Below are 26,257 nucleotides of genomic sequence, written 5' to 3' on the forward strand. Positions count from 1 at the left end.
ATGTGGAATTTCTCATTTTTTGCCGGAAGACAGATCACGGATGTGTGTTTTCCTCTCTAAGTAGGGACATCCAATCAACTTGAACCAAATTATTGTTTAGTTTTAGCATGGCATTTCTATAAAAAACTACAGCCCTTTTACTCAAGTCAGAAATTAATCACTTATGAGTAAATACCTCAAATTCAGCATAAGCATCAACGTGGTCAAATTCAACATTTCAACAACTCCTGGAGATCTAAAAGGTACATTTGAAAATATACTTTCCAAAAGCTTTGCGGACGTCCTAGAAACTCTAGTCGGAATGTTAATCGTAGGAACTAAACCGTAAGACAGACATAGATTTAAAAATTGAGAAGTCACCGAAGACTCGATGTCTAGCATGTTGATGTTGAAATACCCAAGAATGAAACAAGGTTTATTGCCGAATTGCACATTTGCCAGCTTTTCATGTAAATTCTCAAAGAATTCTTGAATAGAGCAAGAGGAAGAACTTGTACACAATGACTAAATATGCATCAACATTATTTAATCTAGCCTGTAGAACTAGTATTTCACACACCATGTCATTGTATTTACTCTGATCACCACGGATTTTCACGTGCAGATCTTCACGCACATAGGCTGCGAAGACCCAGTGGTGACGTAGCTTTAGGTTTCTTGTAAACAAAATATACCCCGGTATATCCAAATGAGCAGAGTTATGATCACCCAGCCAAGTCTCCGTTCAAAGAAGCACATGGAAAGATATATATATATATATATATATATATATATATATATATATATATATATATATATATATATATATATATATATATATATATATATATATATATATATATATATATCTTTAACTCAACCTTGTTCAACTTAACCATCCTTCAACTCAAACCTCATTTAATTCAAGCCATGTTTAACTTAACTCCCATTTAGCTCAACTATTCTTTAAAGGAACTCCTGTTTAACTCAACCCCCATTCAACTCGACCCCATTTAGCCTAAACCACATGCAACTTATCCTCTATTCAATTTAACCCCAGGCAACACAACCCCGTTTAACTCAACCGACATGCAACTCAACCCCTGTTTAAATCAACCTCCATTCAACTCACCCCATTCAATCTAACCTAACTTGTTGTAGGGATTGAATTGAATTCGAGTTGAGGGAAATGGGGGTTGAGTTGAATAAGGGTGAGATACATGGGGGCTGAGTTAAACAGGGATCAAGGGGAATGGAGGTTGAGTTAAACAGGGGTAGATTTCAATGGAGGTTTAGTTGAATGGGGATTGAGTTAAATGGGGGTTAAATTAAGTTGGAATCAAAACGAGTATATTCTGTAGCTAAAAAAGCTGACGGGAAAAACCGAGGTTTTTTTGGAATTTAGAGGCCAAGAGTTGGTAAAAAAATAGTTGCCAACTCTATGGCAACTCTATGACCTCAATATTTTTGGAAAAAAAATATCCTGACACAGTTGACTAATCTTATTCGTTTTAAATATAAATTTAAATAACACTGATTATTTAATAAGGATAAGAAAAAAGCATTATTATCGTTGGATTGAAATTGGACTGTTATTGTCGATTAATGTCTAGTTATTTGTCTTGGGATTTAAGGCAGGACGGGCTCTCAAGGAATCTTCCTATACCTCCCATGTTAAACGTTTGGAGCTTGCCTGACGTTCCTGAATTAGTGATTTTGGCGGTTTTTATTGTAACAGATATAAAAAAATCTGATGAATATTTTGATCTAATCAAATCTTAAAGTTGACAATTATTTTTTTTTACAAATAAAAGATAATTATAAAACCTGTTTTGGGTTTTTATTCTAGATTGCTACACTTGACACTGTTGTTATGGGTATAAAAAAATAGAGCAAAAAATATTCTATTCAACAATCAGAAACTTATTTCTATAATGTATAGTTGCTGGATGCAGTCCCTTCAAATACTTTACATATTTGTGTTCTGAAGTCAAAATTCCCCTCAAAAGAGTATATGCAGCTGTAATCGGAGCGCATGAGAATGCATAAATTATACCAAGGAACTAACTAATTTGATTATTCTTGAGCGATTCAGTGTAGTATCAGTTAGTTGTAACCGGTTTAAACAGAGTCTGGAGAATATGTAGCGTGCAGACACCAAATTGCTGGTTAATTAATATATATATATAAAAATAAGTTGTCTGTGTGTGGATCTGTGGATGGATCAGGTGACGTCACCTGAAAAAACTGGATCAGGTGACAAAACTGAAAACTGAAAAAAACTAAAAAAAGGCAAAAACTACAAAAAAAAACTAAAAACTAATAAAAAAAATAAAAAAGCTAAAAAACTAAAAAAACTAAAAAAAGGCAAAAACTACAAAAAAAACTAAAAACTAATAAAAAAGCTAAAAAACTAAAAAAATTAAAAAAAGGCAAAAACTACAAAAAAAACTAAAAACTAATAAAAAAAATAAAAAAGCTAAAAAACTAAAAAAACTAAAAAAACTAAAAAAACTAAAAAAAGGTAAAAAACTAAAAAAACTAAAAACTAAAAAAACTAAAAAAAAGGAAAAAACTGAAAAATAAGCTAAAATAAAGGTAAAAACCAATAAAAAACTAAAAAAAAAACTGAAAAAACTAAAAAAAGGCAAAAACTACAAAAAAAACTAAAAACTAATAAAAAAAGTAAAAAAGCTAAAAAACTAAAAAAACTAAAAAAACTAAAAAAAGGTAAAAAACTAAAAAAAATAAAAAATAAAAAAAAATAAAAAAAGGAAAAAACTGAAAAATAAGCCAAAATAAAGGTAAAAACCAATAAAAAACTAAAAAGAAAAAAAGGAAAAAACTAAAAAAAAATTTCATCTAAAAAACTAAAAAAAACTAAAAAAGGTAAAAACTAAAAGAACTAAAAAAGAAAAAAATAAATGACGACACTCAAAGAGAAAGCGACCAGGACAAAAGGAATGTTCGATTAGCAATCAACAAAGCACCGGGACACAGGGAGTATAAATGACGACCAGGACATAAGTAAAAAAAAAACTAACAAAACTAAAAAGAAGGTAAAAACTACAAAAAAACTAAAAAGAAAAAAAACTAAAAAAAGGCAAAAACTACAAAAAAGACTAAAAACTAATAAAAAAGCTAAAAAACTAAAAAAACTAAAAAAAGGCAAAAACTACAAAAAAAACTAAAAACTAATAAAAAAAATAAAAAAGCTAAAAAACTAAAAAAACTAAAAAAACTAAAAAAAGGTAAAAAACTAAAAAAAAATAAAGAAAAACTAAAAAAAAGGAAAAAACTGAAAAATAAGCTAAAATAAAGGTAAAAACCAATAAAAAAACTAAAAAGAAAAAAAGGAAAAAACTAAAAAAAATTTTCATCTAAAAAACTAAAAAAAACTAAAAAAGGTAAAAACTAAAAGAACTAAAAAAGAAAAAAATAAATGACGACACTCAAAGAGAAAGCGACCAGGACAAAAGGAATGTTCGATTAGCAATCAACAAAGCACCGGGACACAGGGAGTATAAATGACGACCAGGACATAAGTAAAAAAAAAAACTAACAAAACTAAAAAGAAGGTAAAAACTACAAAAAAAAGAAAAAAAAACTAAAAACTAATAAAAAAACTAAAAAATCTAAAAATCTAAATAAACTAAAAAAGAAAAAAAAAGGAAAAAAATAAAGGAGAAAAACAAAACTAAAAAACGAATGTATATACAGACCGGGACACCGGGATACAAATGACGACCGGGACACAGGGAATATAAATGACGACCGGGACACAGGGACACAACTACAACGGGGACACCGGGGGAAACAGGGGGATATAAATGACGACCGGGACACCGGGACAGGGAATGGTCGATTAGCAATCACCATCAACAAAGCTCAAGGGCAATCATTAGAATCATGAGGTATAGATCTGAATACAGATTGTTTTCCCATGGACCATTATATGTTGCATGTTCAAGAGTCGGTAAACCTGACAATCTATTTATATGCAAAGACAATGGGACAGCAAAGAATGTTGTATATTCGCAAGTTTTACGTAGTTAAAACCATATATATATATATATATATATATATATATATATATATATATATATATATATATATATATATATATATATATATATATATATATATATATATATATATATATATATATATATATATATATATATATATATATATATATATATATATATATATATCTATATTCACAGGTGGGACATAGGGACACAACTACAATGGCGCGTAACTATTATGGCGCGTAACGACTTACGCGCGCGGGGGGGCTTGGGGGGGGGCGCGAAGCGCCCCCACCAACTAGGTGTTGGGGTGGCGCGAAGCGCCACCCCAACAGCTAGTATATATATAAAAATGTATATTGTATAGATAGTTACAAGAAGAATTGCTAAGGATAATCTGCGCCTAATCATAATTTTGATTGAGAAACTCCTTCAGTTCAACCTTCTCATGTTTCTAATGACTAGGGAGTCAAATGCTTGGCCTTAATATAACAATTTTTGTTGTAGGGTTATACTGATGAACCAATTTCAAAGATTTTGGAAGCAACAGCTGAAGCTGATACCGTACTTTTAGATAGATGGAAACTTATTGTCGAGACAAATACCGAATATCAACCAACGGAAGAAGGAAAAGATACTTTGCCACTAGATGTTGTTAACAATTACTTTTCTTTTGGTGTTGATGCTCATATTGCGTTGGAGTTTCACGAAGCCAGAGGTATAATAATTAATTGATATTTTTTAATTCAGGAAACCTTCAAAATCTACTCAACTAATTTTTATGAAGAAATAGAAAGTTTGCATCTGTTTAACGAATAAAATTGCAGGAAATGGAAGTACTGTTTAAAGATACCTTGGTATAGGCTCTATTGTAGCATTTGTCATTCTTTCTTTTTTTTTTAGTCACATTTTCATATTCCTACGTGTTACTCTAGTTACTTTTTGTTCTAGTCCTAATTTTTTGGACATAATGCTTTCCTGGATTTAAAACTGTTACACTATATATATATATATATATATATTTTTTAATTCAGGAAACCTTCAAAATCTACTCAACTAATTTTTATGAAGAAATAGAAAATTTGCATCTGTTTAACGAATAAAATTGCAGGAAATGGAAGTACTGTTTACACTATATATATATATATATATATATATATATATTTTTTAATTCAGGAAACCTTCAAAATCTACTCAACTAACTTTTATGAAGAAATATATATATATATATATATATATATATGCTATATATATATATATATATATATATATATATATATATATATATATATATATATATATATATATATATATATATATATATATATATATATATATATATATATATATATATATATATATATATATATATATATATATATATATATATATATATATATATATAAAATATCAAATTAGGAGGTTTGTCAATAAGCTTCAAACAGTTTCTTTCTAAGAGTATTTCAAAAAGTAATAGATTTTCATACCTCAGTTTGTCATGAAATTAGACATATAAGAGGAAATTATCCTCTATCTCTTTTTAAACCTCTAAAAAAATAAAATGAAAAATAAACCTCTCTTGTTTTGGGATGTGGGTTGCCAAAATTATTCTTGCCGGAGGGAGGGGCTAAAAGGGTTTTTACCAGCATTTTTCAGAGCAGTTTACGAGCTTGAAAAGTATTTGGGTGGGGGTAGCTCTCCCCTATGGATACGCCCCTGGCTTCAACATATAGAATTTAAGAAAGAAAGAAAACGCGCATAATTTAAATGAAATAGAGGGACATTTTTTTTTCTATGAACACATGGTTTAAATTTAGTAATTTTAATTCTTTTGTGTGGTTAGCCTCGTTAAGTGTGTTTAAATAGTACTTGAAACAGAACGTTTTTGGGGTTATTTTATTTATTTTACAGTTTTCTAAAAACTTTTGTTGCGTAATTATATTGACATTTTTTTTGCTAAATTCAAAAACAATAAAATTGCATTGGTCTTTTGCCATCCGTAGGCTAGCCGTAAACAATTTCTTAAACCGCACTGCTTTTCCAATCACAGAATTTAATAGAGAGAGAAAAAAAAATGCATAATTTAAATAAAACGGTGAGAATTCGTAAATGCGAAAGCACTGTGATCTGATAAGTTATTTTGGCTTCAATATCGAATTGATCAGGTCTCGTTTATGTATTTCCATTCTAGTCGAACACCTACGAAATTGTTCAATTGGTGGGGCAGATTAAGCGTTGAATATTCCAAAGCATGCCTTGATCGACGTCACAAAAGAGGTTCCAGAAGAGAAGGCGACAAATTTATTAATGAAAATGCCCTAAGTAGGATGGAACAAAATACATTTTTTCGCACATATTAGTTAGCTGACGAATGTGATGCAAATCGTAGGAAAACTAAAGCAGTTGGTAATTTAGTTAAAAAAGAAGTGAACAGATATAACGGGGAGGCGGTTTAGAAAATAGCTAGTGAATGGCTAGTGCTACTACGAAGAGAGAAAAGGGCTAAATTGCTTAAAATTTTGTGGTAAAATATGGGCCTTCATTTTATTTGTTTTCATATGACGTATTTTTATTAGCCATTCATAACATTCGTTAAGCGGATGCCAGAGAGCGGAGCTAACAACTATCTTTTTTAAAGCCTTTTTAGTTGTATTTTGAGAAAAAGAGCCAGTAAAGAACGAAAAGCTAAGTTCTATCTGATTGGTTCTGTTGTGTGAAGTTTCAAGCCAGTAAAAAGAAGGAAAAGTTTTTGAGTCGCACGATTTTCTACAAGCAGTTTCTCTGTTTTTCTATTACGGTTAATGTTAAAAAATGGGTGGTAAGAAACATGAAGGTGCTTATCTGTAAAAAGACAGAAGAAGATCTATAATAAAGTTGAAACTAAAAATGTTTGTAACATGGGATTTTAGATTGAAACTCCCGGACTGGCACTAAACTCTCGGAATTGCGAACTCCCAAACGGAGGGACTATTGTTGAGGATGCATCAAGGTCCACTTTTGTACCAGATGCGTCAAATTACCGACACGGCTTCATTGGAGGTTTCCATCAGGGATCAGAGGCCCCGCTTTTTGTCATTTTTTGTTCTATTCCTGTAAAAATATTGAGCATATAAAAATAATAAGGAACAAAGCTAAGTAGAAAGCTTTTAGATGGTTATATGAAAACACATTTTTTTTTCATTTTTTTATTTTTACTCTAGAAATGTTAAGCTATTTCAAGTAGAGATAGATATGTGAATAGCAAGATTTGCATTCCTAATAAATGCTTCCGCTTTATTTTTCGTTTCATCTTTTCTCAAAAGATACCTTTGTGAAAGTTCTTCCCCTCTTTTTCTTTGTATTCTTTTGTATGGTTGAGCGATTAATGACGCAACAAGTACTTATGAATCTACATTTTGCTATTCAGTGACTATAGTGAAAAATTTGCGTGGTGTTAGAAGTCAAAAATTCGAAATGTCCTCTAATCGGAGGGAGTGGATGTCAAGTATATGCATTTTCATATCGATTTTCCCCAACTTTTGCGCGTTTTAGTTCTATTGAAAATCCTTCGTTGTCAAACACCTTTGGTCCTCAGTTTTATCGATTATGAGCAATCTTTCGATTTTGTTGATAGAAGAGGGTTAGCAAAGGTCTTATCCTCATATGGTATTCCAGAAAAATACATTGAAGTGATTTGTGCTATGTACGAGAATAATACTGCTGCGGTTAAGGTAGGAAATGAGGTTAGCAACTGTTTGTTTTTTATTAAATCAGGAGTTAAGCAGGGTTGTGTTTAATCCCCCTTTATATTGATCATTTTGATGGACTTCGTCTTAAGGAGAACAGGAAAGGCAATTGGAGACCACGGAATCAAATGGGGGAGGAACAATGCTCCTGGACTTAGATTATGCTGATGATTTAAGCATATTAAATGAAAGTGTGGGCAAAATGAATGAATTTTTAGAGGTTTAGCGAATTCAGGGTGCTAGAATAGGCTTGAAAATTAATGTTAAGAAGACCAAGTAACTAAGGATAGGAATAAGTGAAGATGAATAGGTGACGTTGGGTAACGAAAATATTGATCAGGTTGGCAGCTTCACTTACCTTGGTAGTATTATTAGTAAAGACGGTGGGAGCAGTGAAGATGTTAAAAATTGAATAGTTAAGGCTCAGGGTGTTATTTCATAGTTAAAAAAAAAAATTGGAAGAATATAAAGATAAGTCTTACAAACCAAGATTAGAATATTGGAAGCTACAGTGATGACAGTGGTCAAATATGGCTCTGAAGCATGGGCACTCCGAAAAGCAGACAAAAATGTACTAAATGTTTTCTAGAGAAATTACCTACGGATTTTTCATGGTACCCGGTTGCCTGACCGTATTTTAAACAGTAAGTTATACGAAAAATGTGGTTCAGTCCACTTTCTAGCGCTATAAAGAAAGAAAGGTTGAGATGGCTAGGCTACGTTCTGCGGATGAAGGATGACAGATTGCATATATATATATATATATATATATATATATATATATATATATATATATATGTATATATATATATATATATATATATATATATATATATATATATATATATATATATATATATATATATATATATGTATAATATCCCTAATATATATCCATACTAGCTGTTGAGGTGGCGCTTCGCGCCACCCCAACACCTAGTTGGTGGGGCGCTTCTCGCCCCCCCAAGCCCCCCCGCGCGCGTAAGTCGTTACGCGCCATATTAGTTACGCGCCATTGTAGTTGTGTCCCTGTGTCCCACCTGTGAATATAGATAGATTTATATATGTGTTTCAAACTACGTAAAAATTGCGAATATACAACATTCTTGGCTTTCCCACTGTCAATGCATATACAAAGCCGTATGTACTAATAATGACGTCATATGCAAACGCTCTTTTTACAAACAAACAAACATGCATACACACAACTCGTTTTTATATAGATAGATAGATAGATAGATACAATATAAATTAACTGCGTAAAACTTGCGAATATACAACGTTCTTCGCTGTCCAATTGTCGCTGCATATAAATAGATTGTCAGGTTTACCGACCCTCGAACATGCAACGTACAATTGTCCATGGGAAAAGCAATCAGTATTAAGATCTATACCACAATTTTCTAATGATTGACCTTGAGCTTTGTTAATGGTGATTGCAAATGCTAATCGAATTGGGAATCGCAATCTTTTAAATTGAAAAGGCAGATCCGTTGGAATCATGGGAATGCGAGGAATAAGAACAGCCTCACCCTCAAAAGGCCCTGGCAAGATTGTGGCCTCTATTAGGTTTTCCATTGTTTTTTTTTACGGCAAGTCGCGTGCCATTGCAAAGCTTTGGTGGGTTGATATTTCCTAAAAGTATTATTTGTACGTCTATTTTTAGTTGTAGCACGTGTGATGGAAACCCTGAAGGATCTATGGAATTTAAAAATTCAGATGGATAATTAACCGCTTCATTTGGTTCAAAACTGTGTCGACTGACTTGTAAAGGACTGCCTGGTCTCGAATCTTGGTCAAAACAATATTGTTGATTTCGTGGACGTCTATATTTTTGGGCGCGAGAATCGCTCTTTCACTTAGCCATTTATTATTTTTATAATTTTTTAGAATATTCGGAAATACTTTTTCAATCAATTCATTTTTGGACGTCACTAAATTACAGAAATCAGCAGGTAGTTGTATACGTCCTGAAATTGAGTCTACTGGGAGCTTTCCGTTTCCAATTGCCAGCAATTGATCTGAAAATGTTTGACCAGAGTCATCGTTTTGCAATCAGACACGCATATTTGTAGTTAATTTTAATATTTTTACGTGTGCCCATAAATTAGAATTTTTCAGGCAAGCATTCATTTCGTCTGCTGGAGTTAAACTACGTAAAAATTGCAGATATACAACATTCTTGGCTTTCCCATTGTCTGTGCATATACAAAGCCGTATGTACTAATAATGACGTTATATGCAAACGCTCTTTTTACAAACAAACAAACATGCATACACACAACTCGTTCTTATATAGATAGATAGATAGATAGATAGATACAATACACGAAATATACGTCCACGAAATCAACAATATTTTCCTGGACGTCTATACTTTTTGGTGCGAGAATCGCTCTTTCACTTAACCATTTATTATTTTTATAATTTTTTAGAATATTCGGAAATAATTTTTCAATCAATTCATTTTTGGACGTCACTAAATTACAGAAATCAGCAGGTAGTTGTATACGTCCTGAAATTGAGTCTACTGGGAGCTTTCCATTTCCAATTGCCAGCAATTGATCTGAAAATGTTTGACCAGAGTCATTGTTTTGCAATCGGACACAGATATTTGTAGTTAATTTTAACATTTTTACGTGTGCCCATAAATTATAATTTTTCAGGCAAGCATTCATTTCGTCTGCAGGAGTTGATCTAGGTATTATAGGTAATGTTTGCCTGAAATCTCTCGCAAGCAATATTAATGTGCTGCCAAAGGGTTTCGAAATGACGACAACTAACTTCATGATTAAATATCTTTAATGACGTCACCGTCATAGCAAAAATGACGACAACTAACTTCATGACGTCAGTCGACACAGAAACATGACGTCACCTGACAGACAGACAACTTATTTTTATATATATAGATAAGCATATATATCCTCATAACGCTCAATGGTTTTTCCTCTCGCTTATTCTTTTTTTTCCAGCTAAAGAGACTTTATTCGAACTCTTCTCAGTGTTAAAAGGTCGCTGGTGGAAAGCTTAATCCATATGATAATAAAACATTCGCCACAAAGCATAGCAACCTGAGTCCAACGCAGCAACAAAAAAGCTGTGTTCATTTTTCGCTTCATTTTAGTGGTGCCAGTTTATGGAAATATAGGAATGGTGGTGGCAAATTCAATTTTTCTGAATTAGGGGGTATTTAGTTATATATCGGTTTTTGCAAGAAAAATACCAAAGGCAGTTTTGTTTAATATAGGGAGGGAGTGTTGTGACAAAGTCTATTGAGGTGGTCTATTTCAATTGCTATTTGAATTAGTATTTAGTTGAATTTGGCTGTAAATAAAAAAATGAGTTTTTTTTTTATTAAAAAATATATAACATGATGTCAATAAAAACCAATTCAGTGAAAATGTCATCAGTTCAATACAAAGTCCAATCATTTTATAAAATGCGGTTTCAGTACATTTACAATTTGAATATTTACAGAGCACCGTTTTGGTCTGATATTTAGAATGTTTGAATTCACCCTCACGGAGTTTACCACATATGAATTCCTGTATAGCTTGACGACATATCTACATCCTATATAGCCTGTTTCTACATCACATATACCCTGACGATACTATATGCTGGTCCATAAGAGGGCTTTTCTTCCAACAGAAAAAGAACACTTCCATATTCCCTTTCAGCAGGAAGATTTGGAGCGATATACCCCAGTTATTGTTCTTGGGTATTTTCTAATATCTCTATAGAATAAACTTTCACCGCATAAAAATAAGTTTACGAGTAATGAAGGAACAGTGGACTAGCACTTTTTGGTGTGTAACCGAATCAAACTATTTCATTTTATTTTCCCGCTAGCCAGATTGTTTGAAAAAGAACATGCATTCCCTAACTTAGTCATCTGCTATGTATGTTCATATATATGCCTGTTGTGGCACACTGGGTTGATATCGGTTTTGTAATACGGGGCCTAGATTGATGCTAGCTGCCGCAGGGTCGACGTGTCGACCATTTTATATTATGATTAAAACAAAAGCACGCTTTTCTCAATGGTTTTTCTTGAAACACAAAGAGAATTCTTATCTTGAAATAAATTCGATATCTTAAGAGTTTCTTGATTGATTTACTTTTGTTCGAATCTAGACAATGGATTTTCTTCAATGAAATAATGTTAGTTCTACTCCAATGCAAAAATCCCCTTCTAAAGTTAACCCCTTTGTGTTTTCCATCATTCCTACGAAATCTGTCATTCTTGACTGTCACTTCGTATTTCAGAAGCAAGACCAGAGAAGTTTAATTCACGGCTTCGAAATAAGATGTTCTATGGACAGGCAGGAGGAAAGGATCTCCTCCAGAGGAAATGGAAGGATCTTTCAGAGGTTGTGACTCTCGAGTGTGATGGAAAAGATGTTACTAACCGCCTCAGGGAGGCTAAAGTTCATGCGGTTCTCTTTCTGAACATTCCCAGGTGAGATTCTATCTATTCAAGCATTTTAAAAGATAAAAAGGTTAATCATCCCAGACACTGTTCCTAGTAATTTGGACTTCTACTCTTATTAGTTTAAAAAAGTTTTTCCACAGGCAATTTTTTCAAAGAAAAGTAAAGAGCTCAATTAAGCCAAGAATAGGCAAATTGTCAAACAATCTTCCAAGCGTGAAACTACCACTAATAACTATCAAAAAGTAAATGAAACTCAACACGAACAGAAATTACAATAAATAGCCGAGTCAAACTGAAAACGAGAAAAAATTAAAATGAGTAGGGCTGATAACCCCCATGCTTTCTCAAGACCAGAACACAATTTGCGCTTCACTGATAAAACAAAACAACAAACAAATGACCGTGGATTGTCAGTTTAATTGACATGTATTGACATTTGTTCCTTAAGGTTTTGATAATTTTTTATTCATGAAAGTAAGAAAGGTGAAAACGTTTCGACCGTATCTTGTTTTCAGCAAAGTGTTGGAGACCTACGTTCTGGTCTTGAGAAGGTATGGGGGCTGTTAAAGACATAATTTTCAGAACTCTCAACTACGCAAAACAAAATCACTTTGGGGGGAAGGATTAATAATTCAAGCATCCAGAGAAACAGGTCAGTTTTTTAAGCTACATCCTTTACGGCACTATATGGCTCCTTTTTCACTGTCGTTTCCACTTGATTTGAGAAAATTTGTGCCAACGTACCCCCCCCTCCCTCCAGGATTTTGGTTAAATTACGCCAGTGGTATATGGCCTGGTACGTTTATATAAAATGAGGCATTAGGTAATATTTAGTATTTTTGGTATTCAAGTTAGTATTGTAGCTAGGAAATCTGTACCCCTCCCCGACGGAAAATGTGAAAGATTATCTAAAATGGTAGCTTGTTGTTTTATGTCATAGTAGTTAAAAATTAGCTAAAATTTAAATTAGGGAGAAGACTGTGAACCCCCTTTCATTAGATGGGAAACGACTTTGGTTATTTTTCAAACAGTTCGCGGTAACGAACTGTAGTAAGAAGCGACCCGGTTCAATAGTAATTGGAACTCAAAAAAATGGAATTAAGATGCCAATAGTTACATCAAAAGATTCGCATTTAAATGCTGATTTTAAATATATAAGTTTCATCAAATTTATTCTTTGTCATCAAAAGTTACGAGCCTGAGAAAATTTGCCTTATTCTAGAAAATAGGTAATTGTAATCTTTAACAATGAGGTGAGATAATTCTGGCGGTAGAACCGTTCGCCTGGGATTTTATTGTGTAAATGTGTAATTATTTATTGTGTAAATATGAAAGTTTTCGCTTGTTTGTTTACACGATTCAATGTACCACCAAAGGAGAGCTTCACACATCGTAAAAGGCTTAATAATTGTGTAGCAACCAAAAGAAAAATCGTTGAAAATCCTCAAGTATAAATATACCTAAGATGGGGCGGGGGAGCAAAAATGTTTTAATTTTGGTCGGTGGTACTTTCAGGACTGTTTATTGTCAAAAATGGCCTTGAAAATATAAATGGGTAAATAATAAAATTTATCTGGATTTTGTACATCTTCCAATTTTTCAACCTGTCTCATCCCTCTCGAATCTTCTTTTCTCAAATAAATAAGACAAACAACCAATCAATGCCAATCGTTGAGAAATAATGATCCCATACCTCTTAGCGATTTGTTGCTACAGATTTTACCTTCTAGTATGGCACGCTCTTTTCCACGCTCTGCTGAACCTTAAATAAATGGAACGGAAACATAATTTTTTCTCTAAGAAGTTCATCTTTCTTATTTCTCTTTCCGAATGTTTCGTCACTAATAAGAGGAATCTTATAAATTGTTTTTTTGCGTGATAGCAATTCAATATGGACCCCATGGCTGCATTGAATTTGATGTTAAAGAAATGGCTGAATACTTCTGTAATTCTGTAAGTTTTGAGGGGGGTGGACCCTGCAGGATTAAGTCTCAAGCCTCAAAGGTCCCTTTTCCCCAAGTCCCAGATGGCTTAGATTTTGCAGAGTCACATTACTGACCCTGAGCAAAGATTTGAGGTTGGTGACATAAGGACTCGAGTCAACATCCCGAAAGATATAGGATTGCGTGCCCTGTGTGCTGTCCACTCCGCTTGGGTGGCTTCTGAAAACTTTTAGGACGTTTATATATGAAGAGGAATGGAACGGATCTTTGGCATAGCTCATGCCATAAACCTTAAGATCCCGTGAGATAGCATTGCTGCTGACTAGACTGGACCAGTGTTTAATACCGTTTGAATGGACCAAATCGTCCGAAACAATGAGGTACATTGGCTTAGAACAAATCACCTTAATTATTTAGAAGGAAACAGAGAGAAAAAAATAGATTTGCTACTTGAAACTATGCAGCTTATTTCGCAGCCTCTGCCCATTGTGATTGTTTTAAACTACTAACTATAAACATCGATGAAGGATTGTAAACATATCATCCTTAAATTTTAGCCCCTCCCCCTCCCAAGATATTTTTTAAGGTGAAAGGCGTTTTGTTAGTCACTATCTTTTTTCCATTTTCTTTCTATCTCTAATTCTATGTCTCTCTGTCTCCGTCTCTCTATCTCTCTTTCTTCCTCTCTTGCTCTATCTTTCTGTCTTTCTTTCTTTCTTTTTTCAGAGAATCATTGCTTGTTTTAGCGTTATACCAGAAAGACTTTTCTATGTATTAAACAATGCTACTACACTGTCGTCTTGACTGAGATGTGCTGACTGAGTGTGCAATACCACTTGAAATGTCACTGATGATAGTGTCGTCGGTGACAAGTAGAAAGCATAGATTTTTGTTTTTTATTTATGAAACTTCATTGAAACTGGATTACTGTTTTCTGCTCGAAAGTTAATGTGTGTTTTCCTAGTGTCTTCATAGTGTTCTCCTCATCTTACTGTCTGACAATCGAAAATGGTTTCAGCGAAAACTTCTAGTACTTCTTCTTCTTCTTGTTTTAGTGTCTATCCTTCTGCACGGTGGTTTGCTACAATCATCGCCTTGTGATTTAACTAGTGATATTGCCTGTGATTTAAATTATCCTTTGACTTTGGTCAAACACTTTGTGATTCTCTATTATAGTTCCGACGTCCTTTATTGAACTTCCATCCAGAAGAGTACAAAGTAAAGTGCAAAAGGGATGAGCGAAGGTTCATATTTTATTGCGGTCTATCCCTTAATACTCTTCGCTGATTTTGATTTCTTTTTTTTTTCATTATTGGGCTTCTGTGATTTTTTATCCTGTGTGATTTCTGTGACTATCTTGTGATTCTCTTTGTGATTTCTGTGATCATGGGATTTTGTGATTATCAATTTTTGCCACTAGCTTTATGCTATATTTGAAGTGAAGTATAAGCTTTCCATATGATCCTATTAGGTTTCCTAGCGACATGATCTTTTTGATAACCTAAATCAGAAACAAAGAACACCAAAACACCAGAATTCAGTAAATGGAGGACTTTATATGAATGCTTTAAAAACCTATTCGATAACTACATCTTTATATCGCAGGCACTGTAGGCTTTTGCGCAGTGAATTTGTTCTTCACTTTGCTGCAGTCTTTGCCGTTGCCTGGAATTAATAACAAATTTTATAGTTGTTATGTAACTACAAAATCCAGTTATCAAATTGACCTTGATTCTTCTACTCCTGGTTCCTATGACCTTGAGCTCTGTGAAACACACCTTGTAGTTTTGCTATTATAGTTTCAACATCCGTTCTTAAACATTTGTCCATGGGTATATTATAACTGTAATAAAGAAACAAATTGGTCTCTCATTAATCATATTTTTAGTATAACACACCTACAAGTTTTAAAGCAACCAGTCAGTTCTTTAATTAGGTTATTTATGGATAGCCATATCATTAATAATTCACATTATTTACCACGATCTGATTCGTAAGGGGGCTGCATTCTGTCAACTACATAAAGTCTTTAGACCCGTGATTTCCCTGCTTTGTGATACCTGTTACTGGCTTGTAGGGGGACTAGTTGGCTAATTATGACTCAAACAAACACAACTTATATTTTGGTCCTATGGCCAAGGGCCGTCTTCAGCACAATACCAATATATAATAAATATACACACACACACACATATATATATATATATATATATATATATATATATATATATATATATATATATATATATATATATATATATATATATATATATATACTTTAATTAATTGGAAAATATTTAAAATAATTTTTTTTCTTTTCAAAACAGCCCTAGCATCCATACTTCAACGATATTCAACCAGGACTCCGCCAGGTCCAGTTCAACCAGGTCCTGGTTGAACTTCGTTGAAGTAAGGATGTACTTCGTTGAAGTAAGGATTGTTTTTAAGCTGTTTTTGTGTGATATGGAAAGGCAGTGTGGTCTTCGCAGCTATTTAATTGTGGCTCACATGAGCTGCATTGTGACAAATACCTAGGAACGCTTTAGGTCTGTGCTTTCCCTACCCTGTGATTCCTGGTTATCTTTTCATAGTCACTTCTTAACTTTCAGCTATGGTGGTGGTACAAAACCCTGGAATAAGGCAATGGGATGCGAAGCCACTGATGATGGAATAATTGAAGTTGTTGGATTAACCACTTATCAATTGGTTTGTTTTTGTTTTGTTTTTTAAGCTTGTTTGTTTGTTTTTTTGTCTAGTAAAGCGTATCAGCAAAATATTTCTTTAAACTTTTTTTTATTTAATTCCCCTTTTCAAATTTTCTCATTCTCGTCAAGAAACTTTGATGTTAAGCTTTTAATATTTTTTTTTTCATGAATTTATCTCTTAAATTTTTGTTTTCCCATCATAGACAAACGAACCAGGTATATGTTTATAGTTTATTATCAATTTAATTACTCATCTGTAATTTATTCAGGTATAAGTTAGTCGCGTTGAACTGTTAAGCGAAAATGTTGAATATATTATCAAAAGCCAAAAAAAGATGGAGTAACTAAAAAATGACTGTTAATAGTAATAAAAAATAGTGATAGTAATAGTGTACAATTACTGACTTCAGCTTATTGACATGGATTAAAAATGATAGTCTTATCAGAATAAAAGATAATTTTCATAGGGTGAAGTAGGGAGGAATTCTCAACGTACTGAAGACGTACACCCTCAATGCCCCGTACGCGACGCACCTAAAGGTTGGTATTACAAGATCTGTTAGATAATACAAGGAAATTAATTCAATATTAATGTTCATTTAGAAGCAATGTGATTTACTTGTAAAAGCTGAGAACTACAAACCAAAAGAAATAGAATTTAATCTTTCACTGTTACTTTTAAAGGAATTTTAATTCTTTTTGACCTTTTCAGAAACTGCTGAAATGTCTTGACTTAGTAACTAATTGGAAGTTGTTACATGAATAAGTTATTATTAGGTTGTCAATACTTTGAAAATGACAAATGGACTTGGCTCACTTACGTAGTGTATTTTACTTTATAGGATCAACCGTGTCCTATTTATAAACTAGAATAAATTGGCTGGTTTGAATCTGATCTTGTAAGATTATAGAGGCCTTCAGTGACAGTATAGTGTCAGCTGATTGATCGAGCCGAAGGATAAAGAGCCAAAATCTATTTTCCGGGATCTCTCGAGGCCTAGCCAAATCTTCTATCAATCTCAAAAGCTGGAATATAATCCCATTGCTTATAATATTGTTCTTTGAAGACGGAAGAAAGGGGAATTGTGGGAAAGGTGAGACAGTAAAAAGGATAAATTTTTACTTTGAGTAAAATGTTTGGGGTTTTTGATTAGTAAAAATAGAACTAACACTAAAAAACTATCTAATTATCACAACTTTTGTACTTCGTTTCCTTATTTTACGTCAAATTCACATTTTTTTTGAAAATAAACTGTAAGAACTCTTATAATCAAAACCGTGTCAAAATATAAACCTTGCCACCTTATTGCTCTGACAGAATGATACATCAAAATAACCCACCTACCATAGATAACATGGTCTTAGCATAAGACTCTGTCGAGTGAAAAAGTCATAGACTGGTATGGGGGCTGACGTTTTCTACCGGAAAATTCAACCCCGTGGAAATCCCCCCGCGGAGAATTCCCCCTGGAAAATCTCTCCCCCCGGAAAATTTTCTCACACACAAAATTGAGCAGCCAAAGAGACAGTACGAAATAGTTAGGCTATCCCAAAGTGTAGATCAGATACCCTAAGGACTAACAAATGGGCCAAATATCAAAAGAGGTTCTAGGACAGGTGCTGGGTGGTCTCCAACCGCTTTCACGTAAAAAAAGGACTAAAACTCTCAATTTCTGATGGAATGAACATCTTCTGAAGCTTCTACGACTACGAGGGGTAGGCTGGGGTGAGGAAGAGACAGCCCCCCTCCTATGCGGAGTAAATTTTGCTTGTTTCGGGGTTTTACTTTTTACTTTCATAATAACGGTATAAACCAGAAATATTCTCTGAAATCCTGAGGGGGTATATATCAATTTATATTTTCATCGTCCTTCCTTAGAACTAATTATCTATTTATTTGAAGTATTGCAAGCTTATTTGGAGTAAGGAGTTCTGTCCATTCTTGCATTTTCGCTTAAAATAAAGTAAAATATTTTTTTAGGACTTTCTGTTATGCCCTAGGAAGAAAGCAGTTATCCTCCCGAAATATTCGTCTTGATTCTTCCATTATTTTAACTCAACTTATAAAACCCCATTCTCAGTTTCTTTTCTTCAGTTTTTATTCTTTTTTTACCTAAACTGTTGCTTGCTTATTTGGAATAAGGATTTCTGTACATTTTAAACTTGCTTGGTTCTGACTTAAAGTTTGACTCCGGGTTATTCATTTATCTGTTGTCGGTTTTTTCCACACTTTTAACCTTTTTAGTTCCTCCAATTAGGGGTAAGTGGTATATGCAGGGACGGGGTATAAGGTGGGACACTGTTCTTATATGCCATCTAGCGTTCTTTAAAAAATCCAACAAGGCCACCTAGCATAGTTCATTCAATGGCGGACATGACGGTTCCATCATTTTGGCAGTTTGCTATTTTCGTTTTTGAGAAAATCAACTTCAAAGTTTCGGTTTTACCCCAAAAAAATAGTTGGGCACTATTTTTGTGCTTTATTTTGTAACGATTTGCAGAAATTGTGTGTGTAAAATAGTAAACGAAAGCTAAAACATCAGGCCACGTTGTGTGGCCATCTGGTGGAAAAATATGCAACAGTAAAAAAATTGGACACAATTTGGGAGTAGAGGTTGCATGGTATATACTTGGAAAAGGACAAGTGGTATGTATTGGGACATAGATGCTGTCCAACCCAGGGAAGACCGTGAGGATATACGAAATTGCATCTCATCTTGGCGACAGCCTCTCCATATCTTTCACGCCAAACAACATAATGAGGGGCTTCGAGAAGACAGGGATACGGCCTTACAAGCCAGACATCTTTACAGAAAAGGATTTTTTAACCTCTGCTGTAACTGACAGACCTGCACCTGATGCTTTGGATCCAGTTGAACCTGGAAACAACGTGGCCAAAACCCCAACTACAGACGGGCCTGAACAATCCTCTAAACCCATTTTAGTCCCTATGATGCCAGAACAAGTTCGGCCATACCCTAAAGCAAAGCCGCGTGTACTAAGTGGTAGAGGCAGGAAGAAAGGCTCTACAAAGATTCTTACTGATACTCCTGTGAAAAGACAGACTGATGAACAAGAAGCTGAAAAAAGGTAAGAAAGCAGGGGATGGCAGGGCTAGAGGAAAAGTTTGGATTGTTGGAAGAGCTGAAAAAGCAAAAAAAAAAGACCAGACAACAAAAAATCTATCTGTAGATTCAGAAGGAAGGGATGATGAAAAAATGATTCTTGATGATGATAGTGATGACTCGATGAAACTAGGTGAATCGGAAGATGAAAGTTAGAAAGAGGAAGAGATCTTTGACAGTGTCTCTACAGGAGACTGTTGAAGTTGTTTACAAAGAAGAGTAATTTCCTGGGTCTGTCCAAGAGAAAAGCGAGAACAGTGTCAGAGTGAGTGTAATGTGCATGGCATATCTAAGAAAGTGGAATTGGCTGAACCGAGAAGACTCAATATTTTATCCAAGGGAAGACATTTTGAAAAAGTTATTGCCTCCTACCCCAGCACCCGGTAAAGCTTCCAGAGCAGCGTCACACTTCGTGTTTGTTGACTGGTTGTCTAGTCTTGCGCCTAAGGTATTTTTACTTTCAAAGTCGAATTTTTAATGCAGTTTTTATACGATGAATAGTCGAAGTTTTCTACCAATATATGAATTTTTGTACTATGTCCCAGAGTATACCACCTTGTGTCCCAAGATGTACCACCCCTAGTACTTAGTGGAACAAATTCTAATAGCAGGCCCACCTCCCTTTTTTTCTTCTAGCTATACAAGAAAAATCTGGAAAAATCACAGTTTATGCAGCAGTTCCAGGGCTTTCATTTGAGCCATCAACCATGTTTCTACTCCAATGTTAACCATGCATTTTGGAGTTTCCAAATCCGTCCCTGCATATACCACTCTTCCCAAGGGTTTTTGTTTCTTTTTATTTCTTTCTGCGTTGTCTGTTTTTGGGTTTTTATTTTTATCTCTTTTTTTGCATCTCTGCTCAGAAATTTGATGAACTGTTTTGTTCCATTCCTTTTTTTTTTCATTTTTGTTACTGAAAAAGACATGTTTAATTTCAGTAAAAAGGCAGGCATCTGGTCCTTTTGTCACTCCTTAGGACTTCCGAATGATATCTCGAGGTATCCATTTTGTACTTTCTCTGTGGATGTTCCATTTTGCATGTTGAGGGGGACATTTGTAAGGGGAAGGGGGGGCTCCGGAGGGAATACATATTACCAACTGGTGTAGTTACATGCTGTGTCAGATAAAAATGTCCCTCCTGGTTTAGCCATATGTTTCAGCAATGAAAAGCCTCGTTTCTATACAAAATAAATTAAGTACTCTGATTTTACAATGGAAATAAAAATGATTGGGGTAGCGGGAAAAAATATAACCAGGGATTGTTGAATTGGAATAAAGAAGTTGCTGTATAACTATACTGTAAGTCACAAAGAGGATAGCTTAGAAAGATCCAATTTAACTCTTTACCCTTATCTCACAGACTTTTTTGTTGCTTTTTTGTTTGTTTGTCACATTAATTTCTGTGCTATTTTTCGATCGTTTTCAAACATTCTAATGTGTGAAAATTTTATGAGCATATGCACTTCCAATGCTAGTGCAATAATACAAAATCGAAGTTCCTGCGCCCTTCTATGTGATCCCACTATATAAAGTAAACAATGTAAACGGTTGATTGAACACATCAAAAATTGTTAAACGAGCAGTATTATACAAGACTTGATATCGCAGTAGTATGACCATTTATCTGTGGTTGTGGTAACTTAAGTTCGAATCTTAGATAAGACACATCTTTATCTTGACTAAAGACTTGATAGTCTTAGAGAGGATTAATAAGTTAAAAATAATAAATTTGAAAAAAATTAGTTTAAATGCCTGGTTTCAAAATAGGCTAAAAAGTAGAAAATATTTTTGTCAACATTTCATGAATATAAGTGAAAACAGTCGCAAAGGAGGGGTGCAAAGTGGATTTGGCTTTACATAACTTGATCTTTTTAACTCATCTTTCACTGCTTAAGTTCTAATTTAAGTTCAAATCTAAAGTAAGACACATCTTTGTCTTAGAGAAGACTAAAAAGCCGAAAATAATAAATGTATAAAAAATAGTTCAAATGCCTGTTTCCATAATAGACTAAAAAGTAAAAAATAATTTTTTCTCCAGTATCTATGAATATAAGTTAAAACAGGTGTGAAGCGAAGCAAATTAGGGGTGCAAAATGGATTTGGCTTTAGATGATTTGATTTTTTAACTCAACTCCCTCAACTCAGCGATTTTTTTCATTTATACATTTATAACTTAAATCAGTTTGATGTCTATATCGTGTAAAGCCGAATCCTTTTTGCCCGAGGGGCAGAGGTTCCAATTCCTTACATGGCCAGCTATTTGGTTTGAGACGGGAGTTAGTGGCGTGACTCTATGAACCACCAAAGTCGACCCAGCTCTGAATGGGTGCCTGGAGAAATCTGGAGAAGGTAAGCAGGAAGGGTTTGCGAAAGTACAGGATGGCTGGCCCGCAATCTCCCATTGCACTTCCTGGCTTTAGGGCCACGAAAGAGAGATCAGCACCGCTGGTTTGGAGCTTAAGAGTCTAATGCCGTCATAATTACTTACTTTTAATCCTTTTTGGCCCCCCACATTTAAATTATTTTCATAGATTCTTGAAAAAATTCTCCTTTTAGTCTGTTTGGAAAACTAGTTTAAAAAGAAAGAAATGTTTTACATTTATTATTGAATTTTTGGTTCAATTTGTGTGTTTTAAGCTTCAATTCAGATACTATCGATTGTCTCTCGGCTTTTCCAAAGTACTGATTTTGAATGGTTCCTTTTTCTAAACAAGGATGGAATTTATATAGAGAATTGAACGGAACGATATGCCAAAAAAAAAAGAAAAAAGAGGCATGCAAATAAAAATGGAATATTCTCTTTTAGGTTTTAGCTGGCATAATAAAGCTGTCTTATTCTGCTACCGATTTTTTCCTTCTATATGTAATTTTTTTCAGCCACTTTTACAAGCTGGCGGGCATGGCACGTGCATAGCTCAATGCAGATCTGCAAAAATTGTTACAAGAAAAACCATTCCAATGCAGGTAATTATTTTAATTTTTGTTCCTTTTGCCATGGCTTTCACTTTACCCAAACAGTTCAGGGATTCACTGATTCCCCCCACAAAAAATTGGTTTCTCTGGAATTTCCTCGAAAATTATTGCTAACGAAAATTACCGGTTTGTAATTTGTGATATTCCTGTATATTTGAACGTTCATTTTTGGGGATTTCTTTGAGAGCCTAATTTTCCTAAGTTTTCCAGGGAAAGTGGAGCACCGTCTCTAGGTGTAGTTCCTGGTATTGGGAGGGGGCAAATTTGTCTTTTTTACATTTTTTTAAATAAAAAATACCAAAAAAGACATTTTTCAAAGAAAATTTTTCAGATAATTTTCAAAATCTTGGAGCGCACAGGGCCTCCTGCCTCCCAATTGCCAACGCTGCATTGACCCTTTTTATGGGATAATTGCAGTTGCCTAAAAGCGTACAACTGTAGAGATACTACATGGAGCTTAAAGCTCTTGATTAGGTGTTAATTAAAATTTGTATGGTAGAGTTGTGCTGTCTTAAACAGCAATTACGTGAAAAACAGACGTTTTGGGATACAGCTATAAAAAACATTTGTCCTACTTTGGACCAACGGGAGACTTAAAGTACTCGAACATGTGCTAAACACATGCGGTGGCCAGGAATTTTCGAGGAAGTGTTTAAACGTCGTTTTTTTTTCATCTGAGTTTCTAAAGGCTCCTTGAATGTTTGTACCTCTTTTCTTCAACTCTACCCACTCAGCAGTCCTCGGTATACATTTTTTTCCGTATCGTTACCGAATTATTTATTTCGGAAACACATGTTATTTCTAATTTCTATTTATTTGTCATCGCATCGTCGTACGGAAATGGTGATCCACTGATACTTCTTACCATCTAATAAAGCAAAATATGATATCCCTACCTTTGGAATAATATTAGATAAAAAAAACAAGTTTTTTCAACTGAAAGTAAGGAGCTACATTAAAACTCAAAACGAAAGGAAATTACTCCGTATATGAAAGGGGCCGTTTCCTCCTAAACGCCCCACTCTTTACATTAAAGTTTGACCCTTTCTTACAACTCTACTTTTAAAACAATAAAAAAAAACTTTAGCGTAAAGAGTGGGGCGTTTAGAAGGGAACAGCCCCTTTCATATACGGAGTAATTTCTGTTCGTTTTAGATTTTAATGTCGCTCCTTATTTTCAGTTGAAAAAACTTGTTTTTTTTTATTTAATTTCTGAACGTTTTTGAATCTATGCATGTTTTGATTTTGGCCCTCCGCACATGAATAATTAAAACGAAATTTGTATATTAATTTGTTTTGTGGCTAAACGGTTTTCTCATGGTTTTAATCGAACGATTTTGAGAAACAAGGGGTGGGGTAGGTGGCCTATTTGCCCTTCAATTTTTCGGTTACTTAAAAAGGTAACTAGAACTTTTAAATTTTTTTGCGGGCGTTTTTATTAATAATAAATATACATAACTTACGAACTAACTTACGTAAAGAGCTTCTACATTTGTATATTTTTATTACGTATATGAAAGGGATCACCCCCTCGTCAACACCTCGTTCTTTACATTAAAGCTTAAATTTATCCCAATTCTTTAAGAATGACCCCTGAATCACAAAGGCCGTAGAATAAACAGTTGAAATTACAAAAAAAATATTTTAGCGTAAAGAGCGAGGTATTTAGGAGATGTCCTCATATGTGTAATAGTTTCTGTTCGTTTTAAGTTTTAATGCTGCTCCTTACATCCAGTTGAAAAAAACTTTGTCGTATTTATTGTTTCATTGTTTTTTTTTTTAAAGAATGCTAGAAAATCCAGCGCCCCTTCATGGAAGTTTTCTTCCCTCGTGATAAATTATCCATGGAAAGATCATCCCACGTGACCCCCACCCCTAGACTCCCCTCCCCCAACCAGAAAAAAATCCCCTGAAAATGTCTGTACACTTCCCTATAACCATTTCTATTTGTAAACAATGGTCAAAGTTCGTGACTTGCAGCCCCTACTCCGAGGACTGTGGGGGAGTAAGTCATCGCCAAAGACATAGTTATTAGGTTTTTCGACTATGCTGAACAAATGGCTATCTCAAAATTTTGATCCAGTGACTTTGGAAAAAAATGAGCGTGGGAGGGGTCCTAGGTGCCCTCCAATTTTGTTCACTTAAAAAGGACACTAGAACTTTTAATTTCCATTAGAATGAGCCCTTTCGCGACATTCTAGGACCACTGGGTCGATAAAATCACCCCTGGAAAAACAAACAAACAATCAAACACACACCCGTTATCGGTCTTCTGGCAAAAATACAAAATTCCTCAAGTTTGCAGTTTAGATGATTCTTTAAGAAAGAGTCTGAAATCTAAGTACCGGAATTTTGACTTGATGAATGGATAGGTCAGAAACTACTGAATCCAATGATCTTTTATTCGTCCTTTCAGTATTTCAGTATTTTGTCCTTTCAGTGAAAGTTACAGCTTTAGTCTGGTTAAAAATCGTATTTTTTAAATGGAACTTAAGCCTAAGTAAAACCTTCGGAGTCATATTGATATGAATTCTAACTTTACAAGAAATTTGATCATTTGTTGTCAATTTAGGGAACAACTGTAAATTTTCTCTGGAAAATTTGAATAAAATGTAACTACTACTACTATTTCTACTTACAACTCACTGTAACACCAAGTCGCCTGAGGCAAACATAGCTACGCATTCTCCTCATCCATCTTGATCCATCCAACGCCTCTCTCTGTACACCCTCCCAAGAAGTCCCAATTTTTCCTAAAGTTTTCATTAAGGTCTGCTTTGTAAATGCTGTGTCACAGAACTCGCCCCATATTTAGTTTCATCGAATGCTTGTTCTTACTGACGTATATTCACTTGGAGTTCGACTTTGTTGGTTGAACACTTCGACTTTACTAAACATATTTTCTGACAAAAGTTCTTAAATGAAAGTGTCACTTTATATTGTAACTAAATATGTTTATATGATAGAGTATTTCTTTTAATGAATTCCTCTTTGGCTCTGAATATGCATTTCTTGTTCAACAATAAGCATTTTCTTGAAACATAATAAGAAAACAGATTGATGTAAAATTTTAGGTTGACGGTGAAGCATGTCGTTTAAACCCATCCATCATCACATTAGAAGTTTTAAATAAAGCTCCCTTACTTGCAAAGAGAAGAGGAAATCAACCAAGAAATCCGTAAGTAAAAACTTCTTTCTCACTGCCTAAGGAAAAATGTGTGTATTGGCGAAAGTAAAACAGTTCAAAATAGGGATGATACCTTTTTATTGACAGTGAATAGATATGTAATTATTATATACAGTGATGAACACTGTATATGTGTTCGAAATATCCAGTT

General features: G+C 34.0%; 1 protein-coding gene across 6 annotated transcripts in view; it reads left to right on the forward strand.

The window, feature by feature from the left end:
* The window catches only part of LOC136025260 (eye-specific diacylglycerol kinase-like), a 266,512-nt gene that overhangs the window by 151,004 nt on the left and 89,251 nt on the right, over positions 1-26,257 (forward strand). For all 6 annotated transcript variants that reach the window (XM_065701114.1, XM_065701112.1, XM_065701109.1 and 3 more), the window contains exons 8-12: positions 4,518-4,728; positions 12,008-12,200; positions 16,726-16,822; positions 22,824-22,910; positions 25,994-26,097. In XM_065701114.1, the coding sequence (XP_065557186.1) occupies positions 4,518-4,728; positions 12,008-12,200; positions 16,726-16,822; positions 22,824-22,910; positions 25,994-26,097 (692 nt within the window). The remainder of the gene's footprint in view (positions 1-4,517; positions 4,729-12,007; positions 12,201-16,725; positions 16,823-22,823; positions 22,911-25,993; positions 26,098-26,257) is intronic.

This window comes from Artemia franciscana, chromosome 3, assembly GCF_032884065.1.
Source record: "Artemia franciscana chromosome 3, ASM3288406v1, whole genome shotgun sequence".
Taxonomy (NCBI): Eukaryota; Metazoa; Arthropoda; class Branchiopoda; order Anostraca; family Artemiidae; genus Artemia; species Artemia franciscana.